Here is a 15,845-nt window from a genome sequence, read left to right as displayed (position 1 = left end):
TAAACATGGGAGAGAGTCTGTTGTCTGCAGCCTTGCAGCTTATCACACAAATAGAAGATTAAAAAAAAACAATGATGAGCTGCATATAACACTGTGGTACAAAAACACGCCAATGCAAGACCCAGTATATGAAAACAAGTTACGACATGCGACACCTGATAAAATTACTGTAGATTATCTGTACTCAGACAATGAAGCAAAAGTCGCGGCAGGAATTATTTTACTGGACAAATTAAAGGAACTGTATAAAAATACAAGTGTCCCACGTATTTCATTGTGCAAAGATTATGGGTCACAATGGAAACATGTGGGAACATTACTGAAACAAGGATAGGAGACAAATGATTGGCGACAAATAGAAAACAAACTGGAATACAGTGCGTCAACTGGTCTAATCAGGAATGCGATGTTTTGGACAACGCAGGCTGATGAAGGGAGACGCATGCATCCTGTATGATTGGACCAAATGATCCTCACTGAAATTGATGAAGAAATATTGACATAAGCAATGCTTTCGTTTCTATACCAATAGAAAAGAACAGTCAAATTTGGTTTGCATTTAAATTTGAGGGAGAAAATATATATTTACTAGATTACCACAAGGTTACTGTGAAAGTCCAACCATTTATTCACAAGTATAATAACAAGCATGTCTAAATTCACTCCCCCAGGAGGGCGTGACATGCAAAGATTCATTAGCCTTACTGTGTCATCTAGCAGAGGAGGGACATAAAGTTAACAAGAATAAATTGCAATGGTGTAAAAAACAAGTCAAATATCTGGTACATAATCTAAGTGTAGGAGGAAGGACTATATTAGAAGGCAGAAAAGCTACAGTTTTAAAAAAAACCCTAAACCACAAACAAAGAAACATATGATGTCATTTTTAGGTCTGACAAATTAAGGGAGAGCATGGATTCAAAACTATGCAGAAATTATTGCACCATTGTCAAAATGTATGTATGAAGCAAACCTTAAAATGACATCACCTGTTCTATGGAATACAGAGGCGGAAAAGACCTTCTGTGACATTAAACAACATTTGGTGTCCAGTGCTGCGCTCGGCCTTCCAAATTTAATGATAAAACATTCATTAAAATTGTAGATTGTAAAAGCTATGACATGACCTCCGTACTTACACAACAATACGGTGATATACTAAGAAAAATGGGCTTATTTTTTGACTAAATTGGACAACGTGACGTCTGCATTACTGCATTGTGTCAGAGCAGTTGTGGCAGCTTCAATGGCAGTAGAGAGCAGTTCCACGATTGAGTTATTTCATCCATTAACTCTTAAGGACCCACATACAGGGTCTGCTCTCCTATTGCAAACCAATATGGCGTTTTTAACACCTGCAAAATATTTATCTTGCATGGCCATCTTGCTGTCACAACCACATTTGACTGTTGAGCGATGCACAACCTTAAATCCAGCCACGCTAACACCCTTACCTGATGAAGGCACGCAGCATGATTGTCAGGAATTGGCCGAACAAACTGCTGAATTAGTAGCATTAACCGAGGCATGCAAACTAAAAATAAATAAAGATGGTACAATCTATGCTGATAGCCAGTAAGAGGGTTCCACAACAAGAACGCAATTCAAAGTGCAAAACTACAAAATGAAATTTACATTAGCAAAGAGAGAAAAAAAACAAACAAAAAAACTATTCAAATGGGCTGCTATATTGAGCCATGCTGTGTCACATGTCTCAACAGGAGGGATGGTAAGACAGATAAATCAATATTATACAACTTATGGTTTTAATTCCTATTAAAATAATAATAATAATAATAATTTGTAGAGCATGTATGATTTGTGCAAGGTATAATCCACAAGGCAATTTGAGGCCCAGGAGAGGAATATTGAATTAAACCAAAGTGAAGGAAAAAAGTATTGTTTGGTTATCATAGATGCATTTTCTAAATGGATCGAATTATTCTCAACAAAATCACCTGATGCTCTGACGGTGGCAAAAGCACTATGTAAAGACATCATTCCAAAATATGGCATACCTGAAACCATTTACAGTGATAATGGGACTCATTTTGTAAATCAAATAATCAATAAAATAGGAACCATGTTCCACATCAATTTGAAAAACCATTGTGCTTACCACCACCCTCAGAGTGTAGGTCGAGTGGAAAGAATGAATGGGACAATAGAAAATAGCAGAAAGAAACACGTGGGTTCATTTAACACACTGTAAAAGAGTCATTTCAGCTGAGTACTAAAATAGGGAAGGTGAGCAAAAGTCTGATAACGGAGCGGGAGCAGATGTGTAGATTCTGAAAACGCTTGCTGGTCAGTGAAGAAAAAAGACACCAACCCGTTTAGTGAGAACTCAGCAGAATGGCACACCCGCGTTGGTTAGGAGATTCGATGAGTTGTTACATAGCAACTTTGGTTACTATAGTGTTGATTTTGTTTTGTGGTACATGGGGCGTCCCACCCTAAATGATACAACGCATTTTTTAGATAGGAAATCACCTACCAACTGGACCAATATGACCAACCCAATAATAAGAAATTTGGAAGCATTAACTCGTACCAAAAGGAGTACAGTTGATGATCAGAACTGTGGGCATGACCTCCAAATGCGGCAGAACAGTTTAATATTTTGTGCCCCCCAAAATCAAGATACTTTAATCATAATTCCATATGCGGCTCTCACCAATGATGCTCAAGAGAATGGGCAGAATTGAGGATAGGTGAAACAGGTTATGAATGGTCCAGTTGGTCACAAAAAATAGCAAAAGAATATAGAAAGAAGTTTAACATAAGCAAAATGGCCCATAGTTTAATACAATAATAAAATAATACAAATCAAGTCACCCAGTGTGTTTGATGATGAGTTTGTGGGCATATTCTGGTGGAAAAAGATCCCCACTTCCGAGTAGCATTGTGTTATGGCAACCGTGTTGAACCAGAAATGCCATTAAAAAACTTCAAAGAAAAGTGAACACATTTTAATGGTTAATAACATAACTACTTATGATTGGTTCCTTGTAGTCACAGGAGTTTCGGGACAAAATTCTATTTTAGTAGCACCGAATAATTTCACTTGTATAAACATGATTAGTAAAGGAAAAAAAAATAAAAAATAGGACCACTTAACGACACACGGTGTAAAGTAACCATAAAAGTCGGACCAAAATTTATGCCAGTATCACGGAGCAGCAGCTGGTGGTGGTCCGGAGATGATAGACTGTTTGATAGATTACCTAAAGATCTGGATTGTGAACTATTATCACTTTGATATTGCATGTGTCAGTATACCCTATGCCTGTTCAAGATTTAATGGAAAGGGCACCAATGTTTTTGTCCAATCTAGAACATAGACAAAAAATAGATTTATCCTGGCAGAGGCAAAATTATCCAACATAAAATAGACATCAACGCCATAGGTGTTCCTCGTGGGGTTCCTAATCAATACAAATTATCTGACCAAGTTGCAGGAGGACTTCATATGCTGGTGGTGTACGATGAATAAAAATGTTGATGGGATAAACTATATCCACTTCAATGTACAGAGATTAGGAAATTGGACTCAGAGTGGGTTGGAAGCTGTGCATGAGCAGCTCAAAGCTACCTCTTCAAGGACGTTCCAAAACCGCATAGCTGTCGACACGCTCCTCGCAAGAGAGGGAGGTGTTTGCGGTACGTTTGGAGAACAAACAATACTGCTTCAGATGGCAGCTTGACCAGAGCCATCGATGGTCTACGGACCCTCAATCAACACTCCTTGTGGGACAGCTGGATGGACGTTTTTGGTAAATATAAAACCCTAATTTCACCAATATTGATATCAATTGCTGTTTTTGCAGCCATTCTGACATTTTGTGGATGTTGTTGTATCCCATGCATTCGGGCTTTAATCAGTAAATTAATCACCACAGCCATAACCCCATGGAGAACCGTATGGAGATGACGTATCCATTACTGTTTGATGATAAAGATGATGATGATGATGATGATTTTGCTTTAACTGATTTGTTTCCTGATTCAGATGATTACGATGATTAAACTACAAAATTCATGTATGACAAATTTACTCTGAGTATAAATGTATTTGTTTCATAAAAATGATTCTACAGTTAAAAAATCGAAATGAAGTGACTGTAAGATGATATGAGAATTTGTGCAAATACACGATAAACAGGAGGGAAATGTTAGATATATTGTAGAAGTTATCATTTATTTGCTTAGCTTGCATTAGTATTATGGACAATGTTTAGAAAGAAAGATGTCTCGCCTTCAAGAAGATGACTCAGCAGGAATCATCTGAGAGAAGGACGTGGCCGGGACGTGGCAGGTGCCATGTTTTCACCTTGAAACCCTACCCTTAGTGTGTTGTGTCTTGTAGCTTAGTACGTTATGTCTTGTAAACTTAGAAACCTCCCAATTTTCAAATAAATGCAGGAGCGACGGGAGAGATTGTTCAGAGCGTGTTGAGAGGCTGTAATCTGAACAATCTCCCATGCGCCCTCCTCATGAGAAAAAGAAACCAGCGTCTTCATTCCTTTTGTGTCTATTTTTTATAATGTTGGGCAAGATAAATCCAACACCTGTGTATCAGAGTTTGCGAAAGTACTATCATGTCACATCATGTCAATAGCAAAAATTAGGCAGCGCTGCAGTCCTCACACAGATTAGCTCGAGCTAACAGCGTTATTGCGTTACTGGAACGTTAGGTGAAGTTGTTGACGTGAGTGAGGTTTATATGGTGCTTAAAAAACTATTCATACTTCTTGAACTGGTTCACATTTTGCCACCTTTCAACCACAAACCGAAATGTTTTTTTTTTTTTTTTTATTGAAATGTTATTTGATGGACCTCGTGTTGGTCGCACATGAATGTAAAGTAAAAAGCAACTAAGTGACACATTATTTTCAAAAGTAAGCAAAGTAAATCAAAATCTAAAAAATGTGATTGAAAGGTGCTCCTTCATGAGGAGCTTGGGCTATATTTTTAGAACTTAATCCTGCTTTAAACTTCTCTACAACGTTCTCCCTGAATTATTTGATTTTCATAACGCTGTTGTTCTCTAGTGTTCTTTAACTAACCACTGAGATGGTCACAGAACAGGTGTATTTATACAGGAGGACTCTGTTTAGTAATTCGGTGACTTCTGCCTAAAATTCTAAATGATCAATAACTTTTTCAAAATGGGGCTTGCAGTGTGGCTGTTTCCGCATGGGAGACATATTTATTTCGTTTTTTTTTTTGTACCCGATCCTGCGCTTTACCCATGTAAAAACCAAGGTAGCATAAAACAATTATTATTTTTTTTTGGGGGGATTATTATTATTTTATTATTATATTGTCTTTACTGTTATTGATCGAACTATATGGAAATAACCCATATACCCAGAAACATAGACCAGCATTTCTTTATCTGTATTACTTTTCCTTGCATTCGATCCATTTTAGAACAGCAAATGTACTGCACCTTATACAAAGCTATTCAGTTTTACTTTTGTTACTTTGTGTGGATTTTCCAACCATCCATTTTCGATGTAGCTTGTCCTCATTAAGGTTGCAGTTCCAGTAACTTCCAGTTACTCGCATTTACCTGCACCCTGGACTGCTTGCCAGGCAATCACAGGGCAGACGAAAACAGCCGTTCACACACCTACGTGGTATTTAAGTCTTCCGTAGCCGTGCGAGTTTTGGGGCTGAGAGAGGAAAACCCACACAAGCCTGTGACGAACATCTACCCAAAGAGACTCAAACCCAGATCTCCTGACTGTGATACTGCTGCCCATGTCCGCGTTTTCTCCTCAATCATTTTCCTACCCAAGACAATTGACGCTGTAATTGTCCATCTTACTACGAAATAATTTCATTATGATCCACAATGGGAAAGGCAAAAGATCCGGGTGGGTTGGCACTTGCGTTCACTTCTACCCTTAATGTACTGAATGTTCAATAACACCCTACCCATAAAAGCACGTCATATGGTGGGGTTTGAGGCTGATAAAACGTAATCTATAAAAAGAATAAATACATTAAAAAAAAACCCCGCATCAAATAGGATGTCAGGACAGCCAATGTTGCATCTGGGAAATATTTTAAAGGTAAACAACCATCTGGATAATGTATTGCTGACAGGATCGTTAGCTCAGCAGCCATGAGCAGATCAAAAAGCTGCCGGCATACAAAGTAAACCATCCATATGCCGTACAGATAAATCAAAGATGTCTTTCTTCCCGCACAGGGTGAAGTTGAGAGAAGGCGTGACGTTCCTCGGGGCCCGTCCCAGCAACCCCGCGCAGTGGTTCGTGAGCCAGGATGTGAGGAGCGAAGGTCACCGTGTCGTGACCCTGCGTTGCCAAAGGAAGGAGTCCAACTTCGATCAGGACGGGTCAGTACATAAAATGACTTCACGCATAAGTGTTTGGAGAGTTGATATCTTTATGTTCCCCATTTGTTTTTCTTTGTTGTCTGTGCTTTTCTAATTTTGGCCTATAACCCAACGGTGTTGTACAGTGTCAATGGGCAAAACACATATCTTAAAAGAACAGTTTCCTTATCACATTGCACTACGCCCGACTGGTTGGCGCATCTGCCTACAGTTCAAAATCCGGCCTCACCCGTGTGGCGTTTGCATATTCTTCGGGCGGGAGGCGGGGTACACCCTGAACCGGTCGCCAGCCCTTTGCAATGTACAATACATTCTTCTTGTATCGTTAACTTAATGTCGGGTTAGTATCGTTTTTATTATTATTGTTTTTTTTTAATGCAGTCTGGACAGAAATAAAATACATCTAACGAGTGACTGGCTGTCTTCCTTACATGTGCCGACAGTGCAGAGGCGTGTGCAGAGGCGCGAGTCTAGTTAGGGAAAAGATGGGCAGTTGTATAAAAGAATGAAACACAGCTCCATTTTCCAGTATATATTTTGTTGTTCTTTTATTCATAGCACCCTTGAGATACGTTATCTCACACAATGTCTGTTTGATCTGTTTGAAGTTTTCGTGCAATTCATTTATTTTTATTTTTTTTTAAATCACAATTTCAAACGGTTCCCGGCTGTCGTGATAACGTGTCTGTAACATACTTTGGCCAAAATACCCCAAGGATCAAGAATTCTTGCACACTTTTCCACCCTATTTCTTGGGTTGACCCCACCCCATATACTATCGCTCCATTCGTTACAATGAGTGTTTTCACTGGGCCAGGTGATGTCGAAAATGACATTTTGTCGGCCTACGCCGATCTTTATTTGTTGGAAGAACAGCAGTCTAGTTGTCTTTATGCGTAAGAGAGATTTAATGAGCGGTTCAAGAGCCCCATACACTGCTACACTTACAAACGTCTAAACTGAGGTCATGTGGGAAAAAAACCCAACAAATTCTTCACAACATACAGTATGTGTATGTGTATGTGTATGTGTCATCAAAGCGGGGAGTTAATCAGGTCCAGTGCGCAGGGGATGTAATTTGATTGTGTTGGTCTCCTGAAGTGATGAGACATCCTGTGTGATGTGATTAGACATGCTGCGTTGACCAGAAATGATCATAAAGCTGCAGCACACGACACGGACCGACGTACCACTGAAAGATTCCGCCCTGAAAAAAATGAAATGGTAAAGAAAAAGAAAATGAAGGAGACATGACATACGTGGCAGTGTGCTCTCAAATGTCTCTCATCTGAAGCCCTTTTGATTGACTTGTACTCTTCCAATTAAGAGCCTGAAAATGATTCAGATTTGGGATTCAAGCTTGAACTGCATAAATGTTTGTTTGTTTGTTGCTGTGTTTGGAAGGAACACATGACCTCTCCTTGTCAGATGTGACTGAATTGTCATTGACATAAGCATAAACTTGTCTTCACCTAAAATGTCACACCCTCTCTGTGCCAAGCTAAATTTGTCAGTCGGCTGTGATCTGTGTTCAGTTCCCGGGCTTTGCACCCCTGTGGATGTACTCCACCATGCCTGTGACTGACATTGAGTGGAGCTGCAGCATCTTGAAGCACGCAAAAAGAAGCCGTCGGCAAAGTGCGGAAGTGAGCAGCAACCGCTTGGCAGTCAGCCTCCCGCAAAATTCTCTGGTTTGCGGTTTCGCTCTGGGTTTGGACCTCACCCTCGCCGACCGACCGGACACGAGCGCTTCCGTGTGTTCTCATTATTTTCGTATTGATTGTGAAGAAGTCTAATTCCAACCATTTCGACCACTTACGGCGGACTGCTCCTTCATCCCCCCAGCTGCCAAAGTCTCTGCCGAGAGAAGAGCAAACCTGTCTGGCGATGGCCGGACAAAGCACAATGCCTCAACTTTCCTTCGTCTTTCCTACTCGATCCCCGTCTTTACAATGAAGCTATTTTAGAAGGGGATTAGGCACAGCTATCTCATCTGTCGAGCTGTCATACAGCCAGCGGATGAAAGGAGGATGGCTGTGTGCAAGTTGTACACTCTAGGTCAAACAAACTTGGCTGAGCTATTTATTTTCTGCCTTATCAATGCAGTGAACACGAGTACCCATTCATTTGTTAAAGGTACTAAAATAACCAATGGAAACTGTATTGCATTTTGGCACCTGCTGTTGAGGAGCCAGCCGCAGTCTTATGGCGCTTCAAAGTGGAGATATACCGTACACAGTGAATTCTGTGAAAGAACACAAAAGGGGCATTTTTAAAACCCGGCTCGAGAAGATGATTCCAACGTGTTTGTGTGTTGTGTCGTGTTGTGAAAGCACAAGCCCGTGTTGGGATCACCCTTCCAAACGGAACCATGGCGAGCTGCACTGGACATCATCGCTTGGTTAAAACGTGGCTAGAGCTAACCAAATTAACACTGCTAAAAGCAGCAGTAAAAAACTCAAAATAATTGGAGTGATGACAATCCAAACTGAGCATTATTACCTGCACAATTTCAATTCAGGTTTATTAGTTGGTGGTTGGTTATTTGCAAGAAAAACAACAACAACAACAACTACACAACCAAAGTGGGGGGTGGCACGAAGAACAATAAGTAGCCCGTTACCTTTGCGGAAGGATCTGAATACGAATTCTGACAGCAGCTGGAGTGCTACTTAGCATTTACTCTTCACATGATCTCTTTCTTGCAAGGACTGAACTAGAAAGGTGGCCAAGTCTTGGTGGTTCTCAGTCTTCATTACTGTAATATAGAATAGTTACATTTTCTTAACATTCTAGTTTGTTTTGTCTGCTGTCTTGGTTAGTTTTATAATGGAAAAACGGCATAACCAATTTTCACAAAACATTGGAGAGGGTTGACGCATAGGTGGCGGCACGGTGGAGCGTCTGCCTCACAGTTCTGAGGACCGGGGTTCAATCCCCGGCCCCGCCTGTGTGGAGTTTGTATGTTCTCCCCTTGCCTGCGTGGGGTTTCTCCGGCACTCCGCTTTCCCCCCCACATGCCAAAAACATGCATGCTAGGTTAAGTGACGACTCTAAATTGCCCGTAGGTGTGACTATGAGTGCGAATGGTTGTTTGTTTGTATGTGCCCTGCGATTGGCTGGCAACCGGTTCAGGGTGTACCCCGCCTCCTGCCCGATGTTAGCTGGAATAGACTCCAGCACGCCCGCGACCCGCGTGAGGAGAAGCGGCTCAGAAAATGGATGGATGGCACATAGGTCAAGAAAGACCCCCCTGGATTTTGATCCAGATAATCAATCAGATTGTGAAATTTATTTGTACTTTTCACACCCTTTTGCTGATGATGAGGTGGCCGGGTGGCTGCCGGGAGGTGAACCCGAGGACGACCCGGGACGTGCTGGGTGTACTCCGTCCCCTGGCTGGCCTGGGAACCCCTCGGGGTCTCCCCGGAAGAACCGGAAGAAGTGGCTGGGGAGAGGGAAGTCTGGGCTTCCACCACCCGACCCCAAATAAGCAGAAATGGATGGACGGATGGACGGATGGATGGATGGATGGATGGATGGACGGACGGACATGCTGAGGCAGTTCCAGCAGATGGAGCTACAGTATGATGAAGAAAGCTTTCTTTGAAGGACAACGTCAGCTGGTTATGTGCGGAACCTACGCATCAAACAGGGCGCCTCAGGGAGGCCAGCTGTTAGTGGCTGAACTAATGCATACAGTATATGTCATCAGTAATGGTTCTTTTATTAACAGACACAGATGCATGATGCACACACGCACGCACGCACGCACACATACACAGAATATTCACGCACTCTGACTCGTCCAAATGATGCTTTGGGACAGCTAATAGGGCCCTGGGTGTGTGACACACACAGATGGGTCACTGTGTGTGTTCATTCAGTGACTTCAAGCTGCTCCGCCGCCAGTTGAACTCATTTGCTCACTTCCAGCTGACGCTTAAGCCACACCCTCTTCTTTGAGTAAAATAAAGCCGGTGCGCACGTCACTCGATCGTCCTTCTTGCTAAGGCCCACCTTTCAAATTCGACCGTGTGTGCGCTATTTCTAATAATAATATACATTTAACAATTGTTAAGCAAGCATAGTGAATAACTACAAATATTCATCAGAAGGAATTATTTATATTCTCGCTGAATCTTTTCTCGACCCTGCAGACACTCACATCCTCCTGATGCACTTCATGGCAAACCTGCAACTCTCTCTCCCTCTCTCCCTCTTTCTTTCTGTCGCTCTCCGACTCTCTTTTCTCCCTGAATGGCGCCATTGAGCCTTGTAAAGACAATGCAAGGTCATTATTTGTTCTTCTATGGCTGCAACAGTGTGCAGACTGGTTGTGCTCTTTAGAGAAAGAAAAGACAAGACAAGAGTTGAGGAAATGCAAACAATTCATTTTCAGAAAATGTTGCTGGCAAGCAAAAGTAACAGAGCAGGAGGCACGTTTGAATTGTCAACATTTGTGGTTTTGAGTTAGGAAATTGCAGTGTTTCTCAATTGCTGAAACACAAAATGTTTTTGTCAGAACCAAATGCTCCGTGCCTTGAACCCACTTATTGAATTGGTCACTCTTTTGGGAGAATCTTAAGCACTTTTCGCCAACCTCGAAAACATATTTTGACCACTACAACACATTTTGCACTCTGATGCACTGGTAACAAAAGTGAAACTCAATTAAAGCACAAATGTCTCAACTTAAACACAGCAACTCAAAACTGATCGCACTTGTGGCTGAGGATGTGAAGAAACCAATAAAAGCCAGTCCAGGGAGCCCTGGTTATGCGAGTTTCACCATGGATAGAAAGAGAAGACGAGTAAGAGGTGGCCGAGTAGGAAGAGGACAGATGTTTTGTCGTCTTATACCACCAGTAAGACAAAATCATCTCATAGTTCAGCTCAAATACAGGCAACTGTCCGAGACCACGTTCTTGTCGTCGGTTTTTACAATTGGGGAAGCGGGAACGCAGCGAGCGGAGCCTAACTTATGTAAGTAGATTCAACGCGTCCACTATAGTCTGAAGATTCCTCTGACGGGAACAGGCTTTTTGCTTTTTTCATTTCGCGCGTTACCAGTATGACTATACAGTGCTGTACACAAAACGGTGGTTCAATACATCAAGGTTCCATGATACTTGTAGGCCTCGTACTTTTATGTTGTGTTTTACATTCCCCCCCGCCCCCCCCCCCCATGCTGTGTGTTATGACTCTTCATCTAGGAAAAACCCCTGTATGTCGTGTTATATACCATACTGTACGATATGCAAGCCCCAAATAGTATGAATTTATCATCGAGTCGCTTGAAAATGGAAAGCAGCTGTACTTTACTGAATGGGGGGGGGGGGGGGGGGGGGAATTTAGCAATCTGTAATCACACATACAGTATTCAAATCCCACACGAGGTTATTTGCTCCATCTCATTCCGTAACACGGACCCATCTCAAATATGTGACGCATATTATGGGATTAGCTTTCGCTAAGAGAATGTGGCATCCTTTCTCTGACAAAATGAGATTCCCCGTGATAATTCTATAATACATCAAAACATCTAAATATAAAAAAATTCTACGTGCGGTGCACATATTTTGGGCCGGAGTGCACTCTCGTAGATTGAAAAGTTCACTTTATCACTATTAAAGGCTGGCTGGCCTATTCAAAACAAAGGCAGTCCTGCTTCCTCAGCACGCCATGAGCCATAAGTGGAGTCTTCAGTAAACGTGCGACGTCTGGGTCTTAGTAGTTCATTAAGAGTGCCTGCGTGCTGATGGATTTCCCTGGTGAGTCACCACTTCATTAATCGCCCACACCGCACCCGGCCCGGGACGCCGGTTTGCTCATTACAGCGACAAAAGAGCGTCCGCTTCAGAGGACGTGCGCTTCTGTTTCGGTTTTCATCCCGACTCTCTTGCTTGTATTGGCAAACGGAGGCAACATGTAACCAGAGGTGGGAAGAGTCGGCGAATATTGTTCTCAAGTAAGAGTACTTACTGTTACTTTCGAAAAGCTAATTCAGTTATGTAGCGCATTTCATACACAACGTAACTCCATTTGCTTTACATGATTAAACGCATTGACAAACAAACTGTATTTTTATGTTCCTCTGTTTTAAAATGTTTATAAGCAGTTAAAACGGCGTACAGTGCATTTAAAAGTGGAAATGTTCTAAAAAGTGACTCACTGGTTAGCACATCTGCCTCACAGTTGTGAGGCCTCGGGTTCAAATCCAGCCTCGCTTGTGTGGAGTTTTTATGTTCTCCCCGTGCCTCCGGGTACTCCGGTTTCCTCCCACATCCCAAAAACATGCACGCTAGGTTAATTAAAGACTCTAAACTGCTCGTAGGTGTGAATGGTTGTTTGTTTATATGTGTGCCCTGCGATTGGCTGGTGACCAGTTCAGGGCGCACCCCGCCTCTCGCCCGAAGATAGCTGCGATAGGCGCCATCCCACCCATGACCCGCATGAGGATAAGCGGCTCATTAAATGAATGAATGAAGGAAATGTTCTAAAAAGCATGAGAAAAAAGATTTTTTTTTTAACCTGAACATTCTCACTTGGGGCTTTCCTTGGCAACTTCTTCCATTTGTGTGCAGCATAATAGCTAAATGCTGCTTCACCGTGTTTGCGTTGGCCCATTTGACCTCAGAGCCCTACTGGGTTGATATTCCATTTGCATTTCTTTCAAGTATTTAGGACCTTAACCATTTAGTGATCTACAGATCAGTAGCAGAACGTTCACATCTATTTTAAAGCTGACTGGGAGCCGGTGGAGAGAATTTAGAATTGGAGTAATATGTTCTAACCTCTTTGTTCTGGTCAGAACCCGAGCTGCAGCTCTTCAATGCTCTTTCGCCACAAGAGCATTACAATAATCCAGTCTCCTTGAGATAAAAGCATGGATGAGCTTCTCCAGTTAAAAGTAAAATGTAGTCCTCCAAATATTTACTTGATGAAGAGTAAGTGGTGAGGAAACTTCTGATTTAAAACAAAAAAACAGAGCGTGAATGTCGAATAAAATGAATAGTATATCGGAGTCCACACACACCTGCCACCATTTCAATTTTTAAGTGGCCAAAAAAAATCAACAACACATGCATTGGGCCCTACAGAAACATTATCAAGCAAGTAAGAGAGGGAGAGGGAGAGGGAGAGAGAGGGAGAGAGAGAGAGAGAGAGAGAGAGAGAGAGATATTAAGATTACCAAATGGCACGTATCCCCAAGAAGCATGTTTTACAATGATTTATGACCTTAGCATAGGCCTAATGCTGCCAGATGCTCTCCCAAAACAACAATAGGAAACATCTGCAACTTACCACAAGGTGTTTTCTCAAGGTAGAAGTGGGCTGAAATTTCCACCTTTGGGCAGATGCAAGACTACACTGCATCATAAAGTTGTTGTTTTTCAGAGTCTGTAAACACTCATGCGGCAGTTTTTTTTTTTTTTTTTTTTTTTTTTTTATTCCCCCCCCCCCCCACCAAAATGAGTCATTTTGATTGTGTGCGGTCATGTGACTGCCTTAAGCCATCTGATCTTTGAATTGGAGTCAAATCACACTCGTGATCACGTTGGAACGGCGCCCTACGCGGACGTCGAAGATGAAGTCTAAAAATAGATTGCGCGTGCAATAATGGATAAATAAAAGTAGCGAGCGGCATGTTGATCATTGTAACGGAGTAAAAGTATCGATTCTTCTTAACATAAATACTCAAGTAAAAGTAAAAAGTATGGTGCATTCAAACTACTCTGACAAGTACAATTCATCCAAAATGTTGCTTGAGTAAATGTAATGGCGTAAAAGTAGCGCTTTACCACCCACCTCTGCGTGTAACCAATTCAGGAGTGTTCTCATTAAAAATACAATTCTCATCTTGGGACGCAAGTGTTTAAATCATAATGTGAAAACTCACAGCAATAACAAGTGCGCTTTGCCAGGACATTACAGTTTGTCTCCATTTCTCATCTCAAATCTGAAAAGACCGAACAAACATTTTCTGCAAAAGATGTGTTTCAGCAAATACATTCATAACATTCATGCAGGCTGGGTCAATCCTTCCCGGAAATGAAATGTCTTTCTTTAAGCTCCAGTCAAGAATGCTTTTTAAAATGCTCTTTAAGGCCTGAATGCCCCACTCTTTGCGTTTTATATTTTGCTTCCAATATCAGATATCTATATTTTGTTTTGTATGGGGGGGAGGATGTGTATTCACATCTTGTGTCGATTCACATTTTCTTTGAAGTAACCCCTATTGAACATCACTGTGTTTGCATTTATTCCGGAGTAGAAGCAACCTGCATGACCCTACACCCAAACTACAATTTACCAACATAAACTACCAAGCATGGCACACCAGTTAATTTGGATTGGACTGACTCTTCCACCTCATAGGATTATTCATTTCATATTTTAACCTTTATGTATCCAGGTAAGCCAACTGAGAGCAGATTCTCAGTTGCAATGTCGACCTGGCAGCTGACATCAGAGTTGAACAAAGCAAAACAGAAGCAAAACTTGAAAACGCATGTAATCTTGGCATTACTTCACCGGACTCTACTGAACGAGCCCAACGAATTCGAACTGTAAACGATGCGGTCGTTATTGCAAACAGCCCTTCTTATGGCTCCGAATGTGGATAGAGGATGTCATAAATATGTCATGTCAGATAGGTGGGTGGCTGTTCATTGTCAATACATTGTTTTTTTCCTTCTAATTTTCAAGAAATCATCCACACTTTGGGAAATATTTTATATCAAAGCACGAACCTATTGATTTTGAAGTATATCTAAATTATGTTCGTATGATACGTGGATGCCACAAGTTCCTTGATGACTTCGCTGTCCAGATTTCTACTTCACAAAGGTGACCCATTGTTTCCACTTGAATGCTAATTCAAGCGATACTGCAGCGAGACTGTGCTGTTTACCACATCAGGTTGCTAAGCGGTTCCTCTTTTGCATGACATTGCACATTCATGCTGTCCCGGACAACAAGAAATATTGAATTGCTTCTTGTCGGTGAATGTTGTCGGCGCCGTGCGCTAAACGCTTTGATGTGCAGCAGAAGAGAGACAGATTGAGGTTTGCGTGCGTCCCTTGGAGTTCACGTGTTTCAGATTTATTAAGGTTTACGAGAGAATATCCTGCTCTCAGAGGTAGAGGTTAATCCTCGGGGAGTTTAGATTACTGCTACCAGTGCTGGAAGCTGCTATACAAGTGATTACCATATATTATTTTGTTCACATAAGTAAACATACTCTCGCAGTAATGATAGTAGTAGTCATATTACAACTTAATATATTTTGTTGTTGAAATGTGAAAATCAGCACCTCCAAATCTGAGACCGTGGTCCTCAGTCGCAAAAGGGTGGGGATGAGATCCTGCCCCAAGTGGAGGAGTTCAAGTATCTTGGGGTCTTGTTCTCAAGTGAGGGAAGAATGGAACGGGAGATCGACAGGCGGCTCGGCGCGGCGTCTGCAGTGATG

The 15,845-nt window shown here is 41.8% G+C and overlaps 1 protein-coding gene across 1 annotated transcript in view; it reads left to right on the top strand.

Moving 5' to 3' along the window:
- The window catches only part of si:dkeyp-14d3.1 (transmembrane protein 132C), a 127,936-nt gene that overhangs the window by 45,484 nt on the left and 66,607 nt on the right, over positions 1-15,845 (top strand). Inside the window, exon 3 of the mRNA XM_061671368.1 lies at positions 6,224-6,370. Coding sequence (XP_061527352.1) covers positions 6,224-6,370 — 147 coding nt within the window. The remainder of the gene's footprint in view (positions 1-6,223; positions 6,371-15,845) is intronic.

Source organism: Phycodurus eques, chromosome 3 (assembly GCF_024500275.1).
Source record: "Phycodurus eques isolate BA_2022a chromosome 3, UOR_Pequ_1.1, whole genome shotgun sequence".
Lineage (NCBI taxonomy): Eukaryota > Metazoa > Chordata > Actinopteri > Syngnathiformes > Syngnathidae > Phycodurus > Phycodurus eques.
The sequence above is the reverse complement of the archived record's forward strand: the minus strand, read 5'-3'. Positions and strand labels throughout refer to the sequence as shown.